The sequence below is a fragment of the Lates calcarifer genome, linkage group LG5, assembly GCF_001640805.2.
Source record: "Lates calcarifer isolate ASB-BC8 linkage group LG5, TLL_Latcal_v3, whole genome shotgun sequence".
Classification (NCBI taxonomy): domain Eukaryota; kingdom Metazoa; phylum Chordata; class Actinopteri; family Centropomidae; genus Lates; species Lates calcarifer.
The window spans coordinates 8,122,824-8,133,947 of record NC_066837.1 but is presented as its reverse complement, the minus strand read 5'-3'; the positions used below and the strand labels follow the sequence as shown (position 1 = coordinate 8,133,947).

General features: G+C 38.0%; 1 protein-coding gene across 1 annotated transcript; it reads left to right on the top strand.

Moving 5' to 3' along the window:
• Nucleotides 1–1,176: 1,176 nt before the first annotated feature.
• On the top strand, nucleotides 1,177–10,822 carry LOC108893119 (protein FRG1). The gene is made up of 9 exons (XM_018690953.2): nucleotides 1,177–1,297; nucleotides 2,046–2,113; nucleotides 3,342–3,464; nucleotides 5,529–5,586; nucleotides 5,911–6,025; nucleotides 7,450–7,554; nucleotides 7,754–7,845; nucleotides 9,642–9,752; nucleotides 10,653–10,822. Exons 1-9 carry the CDS (start codon nucleotides 1,239–1,241, stop codon nucleotides 10,687–10,689), a joined length of 768 nt encoding a protein of 255 aa, XP_018546469.1. The 5' UTR covers nucleotides 1,177–1,238; the 3' UTR covers nucleotides 10,690–10,822.
• The last annotated feature ends 302 nt before the right edge of the window (nucleotides 10,823–11,124 follow it).

Genomic DNA, 11,124 nt, shown 5'->3' with positions numbered 1-11,124 from the left:
ACGGCGACAGGAAAAGTGCACGTCTACATCCACCGGCGTCGAGGTGAACCAGCTGAATATAAGCCACTCAAGTTGACGACAAGTGCATTGAAAAGTAAAAGCTGCTGGCCTTTACCTTTTCTTTGTCAAAGCGCCTGTTTGGCCAGTAGTTAGTAAAGTAATATTTTCAGCGTTGTCCACAGTCTCATGACATGTTTAACAGGAAGCACAGCACGCTGGTTAAGCTCATGGCAAACTGTTACTAACAGCTAAAATGAAAGCTTGTCTGTATGTAGTCTAACTGGTTAGTTTGTCACTAATCTCCAAATTTTGCAAATTGCTATAAACTTCACTCTCTTAAACCAGTAACAGTCTGAGCTGGACTGATAGGGGTCTGTATGGATAAAGATAAAATCCTAATGATACCCATCCCTACAGCTGGTTAGTGGCTTCGCCCTGACTTTAGGCAGATGAGATATTCACTGTTCAAATAACTTCATTATAAGCCTTGTTTAAGCACAAATGATTTATATATGCACCCAGTAACAGAACTTAAAAAAAATGCTTTTGCTCAAAGCTCAAAGCTTGTAAACTCAAGTTAAAACTGAGTTTTATCTCCTTTTGGGAGGGGGTATCTGTGTGTGTGTGTGTGTTTGTGTTTGAGGGGGGAGGGGAAGAGGAGTTGATTGAGTCTGTGAGAAGCTGCCACAGAGAGGTTACAGTCAGGAGAGCCAAGAGCTGTCACAGATGATGAGCTCTGAAAAATATTATCACAGAAAATAATTAGCATAAAAGCTTTTATTTGAAATTTTTACATCTCGGAAGTGTGAACTGTTACGCCAGCGTGTGCCCTGCGACCTGCGTTGACCCCGCGGTTGCCGGGGTCCCGCGGTCGCCGCTCCCCCGACGGGCGCCGGGTGCGAGGGCCCGTTCAACGCTGCTCGCAGCTTTAATTGTTATTATTATTATTATTATTATTATTATTATTATTATTATTATTATTATTATTATTATTATTATCATATCAATAACACAAATTGTGTTAGAATCTAAATGATGTAAGAAATATATTGTAGGCTGGTAATAAAGGCTGGTGATTCGCATAGACTACAGGTTTGTGAAGCGAGCGGATTACAGAGAATCAATGAAAGGGCACTGTATGGTTGTTCAGGGCGAATATAAACATTTGTACTTCCCAGCCACCGTACTTGTGGTGTCAGTGTTTACTTGCTGTGTTAGGCACTAGATTCGGTGAAGAAATGGCGGAATATTCCCATGTTAAATCAACCAAATTGGTTTTGAAAGGTCTTAACAAAGGGTAAGTTCTTATTTTACTTAGCAGCACTCATTGCTATCGTCTACAGAATCATTAACGGCTAACTTTGTGGATCTCTGCAGCCTGTGCTAGCTTAAGCGATAGTAGCACAGGCTAAAATGAGGACGTTGCGGTGAACACTTCTTTACAGCCCATGTATGTCTATTTTTAATTTAGCGATTAGGCCTTTTAACTTATAATCAACTATTAGTACAGTAATTGTTAAGAGATTTTTATTTGACTGTCCAGCGGTTGTCTGAGACAAGGTAGCGCATTAACACCTTTCTCGGCTGCTAATGCTAACAGCTATAATATCACCCATTGCTCAGTTGTGGAGAAAAAAAGATTATTTCTGTCTCGAAGTAGCTCCAACAGCAGCACAAACATCAACCTCCACATTATGAAACCACTCCCAACCTGACACTCAAACAACAGCAAATAAATCAGCATGGTTTCATTCGCTCAAGACTTACATTTCATGACAAAGATGATGTAAGAACACCAGAGTTGTTGCTTTTTGAAGGCTCTGTAGCATCCTAGAGATTTCATTCATATTGGAAACTAAATGATAGCGGATAACTCAGTGATTGTATAGCCTTGTAGATGCATTTACTATTCCAGAAATTTCCTTTACTGCGTGAGAATCTAAATTTTTGTTTTTAGGTCTCCCTTCATAAGTAAACATTTGGCCATGTTGAGTCATATTAAATTCTTTTTTATTTGACATAATCATTTTTCATTTCTTTCACAGGAAAAAGAAGAAGCACAAAGATAAGAAGAGAAAGGCATCAGATGAGGAAGAAAAACCTGATATAGTTGGTATGTATCTACTGTATTTCTGTTTTGTAAAAACTAAAAACAAAAGGTATCTGCCATCAACATTAAACTGAGAATTTTTTACTGGCATGTAATTGGCTGAGATAGTCAGGGACGAGGGAGCAAAGTGTCCTTTTTTTTTTTTTTATAAAGAGGATTGTGAGGTATGCTGTTGTTGCAAATATAATAGCTGAAAATTAGTGAGAGATTTGCAAAAAAATTCCTTAAGCATTGTTCACAAAAGGTATTGACATTTTGACCACAAAAGTGTTAAAAAAATTATTGACTATTGATAAAGAACCAGCATTTCCTATCCATCCATCCCTTATCTATACCACTTATCCGTTAAGGGTCACGGGGGGGCTGGAGCCTATCCCAGCTGACATTGTGCAAGAGGCGGGGTACACCCTGTATGGATCGCCAGTCCATTGCATGGCCAACATATACAGACAAATAACCATTCACACTCACATTCACACCTACGGGCAATTTAGAGTCACCAGTTAACCTAACATGCATGTCTTCGGACTGTGGGAGGAACCCAGAGTACCCAGAGAGAACCCACGCAGGCACAGAGAAAGCATGCAAACTCCACACACCCGGGCTCGGACCGGGGCACAAACACTGAACCTTCTTTCTGTGAGGCAGCAGTGCTAATCACTGCACCACCATTATATATCCATATATGTATATATATATCCAACTGATATTACAGATATGTTGTGATTTGGAACAAATCTTTAGTATGACGTCTTAATCAATTTGACAGTGAAAGCATATTCCATTTTAGTGTTTTGATGTTTTGGCTGCAGGGCAACTCCTGTGTCTACGTTTGGATCACAGATTTTTGAAGAGATAAATTACATTTTGATTGATACAAAGTGATGCAGCAACTTTCTGTTACATCTAAAACAAACATATAGTGCTAATTTTGTATTACAGTTTTTGGTCATATGGTTTGTCACTGAGTTTAGAAGCACCAGCTACAAGTAATCTGCTACCCTGAAATACAGTGGCACTGAGGTAAACATGGTATCAGCTGAGCAGGTTTCTAAGTCAAGATTTTTGTTAATGCTAACCCTAAACACATAGCACATGTTTTATATCAGTACACCTTACTCTAAAATTGTCCTCTGAGTGGAGATTGCATCTTAATGTTACTGTGGCTTTAAAGCACACAGTGATGCCCTCTGTTATTACACCTGTTGACATGGGTCTTTCTACTCACCAGGTGGGTGGTGGTCCATCAGTGGCTTTGGGGAAATTACTGGAACAGTTGCCATAGAGATGCAGAACAACTCATACATCCATGCCCTGGACACTGGACTCTTCACTCTCGGTGCACCACACAAAGGTAAGCAAACACGCTGAGGTGACTTGGAATTCAGCTCCTTCATACTGCCCTTGTGGCTTTTACTCCATATAATCACTCTTTATCAACACAGTAGAACATTTCTGTGTTGAGGGGAGATATCTGACTCAACATATGGTATAATCACTTTTCAATGGTGAAATATGTGTTTCTGAGCTGTATTGAAGGACAGTTCTTTTTACTAATGTTCAAAGTAATGTCCTTTTGTTGTGGTTTAATAATTTATCACCTGAACAATAATTCAATGTTATTTTACATTACCATACAGCTAAATCGTATGACGATGTCCATGCTTTGTTACCATTTTTGAAAAATCTTTTGTTCAATTTACGATTCCATACAGATCCTAGATCCTAATCCTTCAGCCTCTGTGAACACACACACACATATATGTATAACTGGTCCCAGTAGTAATACAACCATAAGATCAGGGGCTGTGACCCCAAGACCACTTTTGGTGGTGTTTCTCAATGGGACTTGGGGACTTCTAATACATACCAGATGTTCTGGTAAACTATTCCAGTCACTTGGTCATACATCCCAGTGTACATTGCTGGACACGCTAGACTGTCTCAGGGGCATCTTTTGCACAGCTTGCAACTTGTGTGTGTTTTTTATCTGCATTTTAAATTATTATGAAAATTCAACAGCTGTTTTCAAACTGTTGTACAAACTTGAAGAACCTAAAACTCAATTTTGAGGTTGCATTTACTGTAGGCTCCAGGCGTTGGTGGATGAAGGGGGGTTTTGCCTTCAGTCCACAAAGCAGTAAGTATTTAAGTAGTAAATCCAGACACCAGGCTGCAAAAGCTGGGGTTGAGTTGAGGGGAAGGACGGAGCTCACTCTGAGTCTTCACTCACTTCTGCCTTCAGGCACTTCTGAGGGAGTGGTGCTCCTTGCCACAGTCTGCCCGGAGAGAGACATTACTAACAATTAATTCAGCCCACGTTTTGTGAGAATCAGTGAAAATGGTTTGAGATTGAAACATCCCAATTCCCTTAGTGGGTCCTCATCCTCTGCATGCACATAAGCTCATTTCCAGGAGATGAAAGAGGACGCAAGCTAGCAGTATAGAAAGAGAGATTAGAGATTTTCCCCTCTTTGCTGGATTTTCTGCACCGACGGCACACTGTGGATGATACAGCCTTTTAGAAAGCTGCAGAAATGTTCACATTCACCTGCAGGTCAGAGAGAACATGCTGATGTTCTCTTAGCCAACTCAGAGGTCACAGTCTGACATATTCCAACGGATAATCAGCCCATTGAAAAAGCCGCTTATGTCACATTTTACCTCTGCTTTATTAATGCTTCCCTCGTTAATGGCTCACATACTCTGTTCTTCTTTGACCAGATGCCTGTGTGACACACTACAAATTGCACAAAATTTTGATTTATCGTAAAGGTCAGGAAGGGCCCTAAACACAGGCAGGTTTATGAAATCATAAAGGAGCACAAGAGACCTCAGCATAAGATAAAGAATTTAAATGCAACACAACAGCTCTTTCGGGATCATATTCCAAATATTTAAGTGCTTGTGAACTGCACACCGATCAGCACAGCACTGCATAGCTAGAGGGTTTGCATTATTAATTACAAGAATGCATAAGTGAAACATGAAACGGGTCTTAAGGATAACCTTGCTGTGAGAAGAAATTATGCACATTTTTATAATGATACATGATTGTTACACAGTTATTAATTAAACACTACATTCTCCTCTTTGTGTGGCAAAAGCTTTTTCTGTCCGAACTGAAAGATCAGTGTCCAGAATTTGGTTACAAGTCAGAGCATCATAGAATATTTTAACTTAGCTGTTGGCTTGCTGAATAATTTTAACTGGTAGACAGAAGCCACCTCTATTCATACAGAGGTGTCTAGTGAGAACAGAATTACATAAGTCTGAAATCAACAATATGGGATAAAACAAATTAAAAACAAATCAAAAAATGATCAAAAATAAAGGAAACAAAATGACACTGTGTTTGACAAGCAATACTAACAACCATAAAATGTTTAAAAGGTAAAGATTGTTTTATATGTTTCAGATGATGAAGGACCAGACCCTCCAGAGCAGTTTACTGCCATCAAGGTCTCAGACTCACGGTGAGTACACAAAGACAAACTGCACGTAGTATTTCCATCCATAGATAATCTCTCACCCACAGATTTATAACCCCACTTCAGCATTTTATATGAAGGATCTCTTTTATATGGTTTAGATGCACCAAAGTAATTTACACTTCCATGGGCAACCTCTCCTTGCTGCCTGTTGTAGAGCTTTTTCCTATGTGTTAGTTTCAGGTGCTAGTTGTCATGAAGAAAAACATTGAGTCATGTGCTGACCATTAGATTAGCCTTCCTTATGTGGTCTCCTTCTGAAGCATTAAAGCCAGTGCCATTTCATTTTGTGATTTTTGGCTGTTGCAGTGTAGCCTTGAAGTCTGGATATGGAAAGTACCTCGGTATCAACTCTGAGGGTTTGGTGGTGGGACGTTCTGATGCCATTGGCTCCAGGGAACAATGGGAACCAGTCTTTCAAGATGTGAGTAAATCCTCTTCTAAATTTGACTCTGCTAATCTATGTAAGTTACCACTTGAATTTCCTGACGGAAACCTCACCAAAGGATCAATAAAGTTCTTATCTATCTATCTATCTACTTAAAATCAAGCAGAGGGGCCTCTCAGACTATGGCCAACACTGAAGTGAATCTTTTCTCCATCGTACCTGGGTGTTATTTATTTCTTCCTGTCCCATCCTAGTCCTGTGACTTGTGCTGTAGCCAATCCCGAAACCTTTCCAGTCTCATGTAATTATTTCCCCAGGCCAACTAATAGCTTAATAGACCCTGTGGAATTGTGTTTCCACTTGAGTGTAGCCCTTCATTGTGTGGCTTTGTTAGTCTTAAGAGAGATTTTGGTTAAATTTGTTTTGAAAAAAGTACAGTCATTAAAAAAAGTACTTTAGTCACTGAAGTATGCTTCAGCACTGTGTCCAGTCTAATTTGTAGTTGTGCTTGTTAAAAGCAGAATCAGAATCAACATGATTGGCTGATGAGTATGTTGACAATTTAATAAATTTGACTTAAGTTATCAGTGGTTCTGAATAAAGACTAAACTTACACACAATGCAGAGAACAAATTTACATTATATTAACAAAGATGGTGATTTAATTAAGATAAAAAACACAAACACAAAGCTATTATGCAAATGCAGGAGCTGTACAATGTACAGGGCAGTGTCTATATATAGTATAGGTCAGATTTTACTGAAAGAAAGCAATTACCTAGTTTGATAACAGATGAATCAATCTAATCATTTTTAAAGCCAAATTATCAAAATGTTATCCGTTCCAGCTGCTCAGATGTGACATTTGTAAAAGCTGATTTGGGTTTTGCAACTACCAGTTACTTTGATCATCATTTAATCTGGCAATAATTCTGTCTTTATTATTATTATGCTGTTTTGTCTAATAAATGTCAGAAAAAAAGTGAAAAAATGAAATGCCCATAAGTTCTAATTAAAGTGTGTTTGTATTGTAAATTATTTATATCTCTATGAATACCCACATGAACAGTAATTAGTTTTTGAGAAAAATAAGTACACATATTTTTTTGCAGTTTTGGCATATCAATATTTATTTATTTATGTATTTATTTAATTTATTTATTCTGTCCCCTGCCTTTCACGCCTCGCCTCATGGCTGATTGGAGTTAAGCCCATGAGAGATAACACTTAGCTCTAGTCATGAACAACAAATTCATTATGCAGAATGAATTTACCTTATCACTGTAGAACGTTCCTCGCCTTGATGCTTTGTTGAACCTATAAACAACCTTCCCCGGCACAACCTTGAGACTCTTCTACATCAAATATCAGGCAACCTTCCATGCCTGTCACAACAACCAATCCCACTGCAATTCTATCTAATCTACTGCCTTCTCTGTTTTCTCTGTGTTCTGCCTCAGGGCAAAATGGCTCTCCTGGCAGCAAATAGCTGTTTCATTTCCTACAGTGACAGTGGGGACATTGTGGCCAAGAGCAAGACAGCAGGGGATGACGAGATGGTGAAGGTGATGTGTAAATTGCGTTCTTCCACAAGGTTGCATGTTAATCCTTTCATTTTAAGCATGCGATCTCAGCGAGGACTTGACTCTTGAGATGGAAGGGGGAAAAATGTTTGTGACCTCACTTCAGGGGGTTCAAGGTATTGATATTTAATTCACAACTTCTCTCTCTGTTTTTTTTTTTTTTTACCTGAATGATGAACAGATCAGATCGAGTGCAGAACGAGAGGTCAGGCGTAAAGATGACATTGCAGATGAGGACAGGGGCAACGTGAAGTCCTGCGAGATCAATTATGTGTACGTAACCTCCACTGTGTATAACTTCAGTGCTGACTTATTACACAAGCAGCCCAGTCAAAAAACAAATGAACGAAACCCATGTTGGATTTTCTGCATATAACTTTCAAATTAACTGTTACTCTCTGCAAAGATCAGTAGACCTTTTTGAATTTAATGAGTGATTTAAGATCAGAAGTCTATCCATCCATTTTCTGCCACTTATCTGAAGTCGGGTCGCAGTAAAGTTATTTAACCTAGGTACTTAAAAATTAGGGCACTGTGAGGAGGAGGACAGGCTGCTGTTATAAAGGTAGTTTTAATTTATTTGACCAGAGTGCAAGCCAGTGCACCAGTCCTGTAATAATCTTTGTGAAACCTCCATATTGAGGTGGATGAAATATTAGCAACAGCTGTGGTTCCCAACCTGTGGGTCAGGACTCCCACAATGGGGTCATAAGATGAATACAAATGTCCTACACAACATTAGCTTCATTTTTCATTTTTCAGACTTATCTCTTATTTTTACTTTTTCCCTCCTGTGAATCGCTGAATAATTTCACCACAAATTATCTGAATAAGACAAGGGGAACAACTATTATTCTTTCACCTGGTTACCAGCGGGAAAATGTAACCAAGTAACCAAGTAAACATACTTGTGTTTCACAACATTTTGGCATTTTACAGTTTAAGCAGTATGCTCTGCAGCATCCTTTGAAATAAGCACTTTGTTCTAATTGAGGGGGAAAACAGTGATTTTCTTTCCATTATCCTCACATTGTGTCAATCTGCATCGACCAGATTTTGACGGCAAAATCACATATTATTCCTTTAAGCTACCGCCCCATCAATCCCGCACCTTAAAGATGCAATTGATGGTCTGCTGTTAAGAGAGGGATGAGGAAGCAGGCAACACCGCATTTTAGCTTCCGATGCTGCAAGTGTTTTATATACGGCCCGTCTGTGGCCCATTAAGTTCTAGGCAATATGTCTGAAGCTGTTTTTTTTTTTTTTTTTGCTTGGCATGCTTTGGTTTGTGTTCCCTCTCTATTTTTTTTTTTTTTTTTTTTAGATGAATGCTGGGGAAATGGACTCGTCATGTTGACATGTTGATAATGGCTGCCCTTGAGCCTGTGTCTTGATGTAGTGTTTAGCGTCTAAAATGCCTTTCAGGATGGAGTGCAGCTTGGGAATCATAAAACAACAGACAGAGCAAAGAAAAACTACACATCAAAGAAAGATCTCTTGGTGGTTTATAGCACTGCTGTGCAAGATATTTAAATGAAGTGTTAAGATAGTTTATATTCAAATAACAGATCATTTTAAAGTTGTTCCAATCACATTTATATGGGAAAATATTCATGAAGGGGGATGATGTCCTCACAGCCTTTCACAGGCCAGTGTTACCTTGATGCAACAATAGTAGCACTTAGTAGATACATGTAGAAATTCAGGCTGAAATTATGTTTAATGTTCTACGTTAATTATTGGACTCCACCGGGAAAACGTCCTGCCTTAGCTGATTATTTAAATCAAAGCACTGTACGTATTGATTTGTGGCAGCTAGTAGGCTTAGCCATTCAGCCTACTGTGGCTGCCTCTGTCAACATTTAAATACTCTGCTTTAGTCAATACTTGGGCTCATTATCTTATCCTCTTTTTTTAAGATTTAGCCTCTTTGAGCCTTGATATCAGATCTCTAAAGAAAAGGATAAGTTGTGAAAATTTCTATAATTGTGAGTCAGTGTTAATGTGAGTCATTTCCCTTTCCACAACCTTTTGTAATTGTCTCATTAATGTTGCCATGTGAATTACAGGAAGAAGTTTCAAAGCTTTCAAGATCGGCGGCTCAGGGTTAATGAGGACACTACTTCCACATTAAAGAAAGCCAGAATGGATGGGAAGTTTCATGAAGCTTTGCTTGACAGGTGTGAAAATAAGCTCTTTATATTTTTAGTGTCAAACACTGTGTAGTTTTGTCTTATAATCACTCTCCTTTAAGTGTTCTTTTCTCTCAAAAGAAAAGTTATAGAAGAGGTAATTAAATTCAGACTGTAGGTATTTCTGCTAAATTTAAATTACATCAAGGACTATCAGAACATTCACACACAATAAAATGCAAAGCCAATTAAGAGGATTGCATTCAAGATTAATTCATTGGTGTTCAAAATCCAAATAAATCTCATATAAAATACAAAAGTAAAAATAATTTATTTATAAATTCAATGTGTGGAGTATATAAAGTGTAAATTACATGTTTCTGAATTTGCTTCCATTGATAGAAGAGTGATTTGTGTAGATCCAGACAAAAGGCTTACATAAAAGCTTAATGCTCACACTGCAGTGGGACCAGCCTTGATTCATACAGTCATGGTCAAAATTATTGGCACACCTGAACTTCAAGGACATAATTCAGAATATCTTCAGAAATTAATGCAAATTATGTACAAAATTTGTACAACCAGAATATTTTAAGAAAATGTCAAAAGCTATTTATTAACAACACCAACAAATACTTTCACATAATGACATAAAAAATACAGCCATAATATAAACCCCAGACACAATTATTGGCACCCTTCACTTATATAGGTTTCCAGTGCCTTTGGCAGTGGTGATGGCCTTGAAACATTTCTTGCAGCCATCAAGAAGCTTCTTGCATTTTTTTGTCTGAATTTTGAAAATTCATAGGCACATTGTTCAGGAAATGTGTAACAGTTTGTTAACAGGAGATTTTATGAGTTATTTGATTTTGGGTGTAGACACTGAATTGACAATAAAATAATGGATTGATTGTATACTGTTTTTTTTGTTTTTTTTCAATACAGGAGAAGCAAAATGAAAGCAGACAGGTACTGCAAATGAAGACTCAACTTTGCAGATTGCTGCCACGTCTTTGTAAATGTCATCATTTTGTAGATTTGGCCTTTTAATCTCACAGTAGCTGTACTTTTTGTTTCTTTTTATATTTTTAATAAACATTACATGGTCAAATCCATTTTGCTGGATTGTTTTTATATTCTGCAGCCAGTTGGAGCCACCTTTGTGTCGACATTTATACATCTCCATTAGCCAATTCATTGTAAGTAATCATCATTTCACTTTGCTATGGATCAAGTGTGAGCTTTTTCATCATCCTCTAGTAAAATAGCTTAGCAGCTGTTTCATGGATTGAAGATCATGAGTTTTTTACTTGGCACAATGAATTTTAAAGTTCAAGACAATGAGCAGAACAATACAGAGTTGATAGTTATACAGTATGTTTGGCGTAATTTATAGTTGTACACTGTTTGCTTGTAA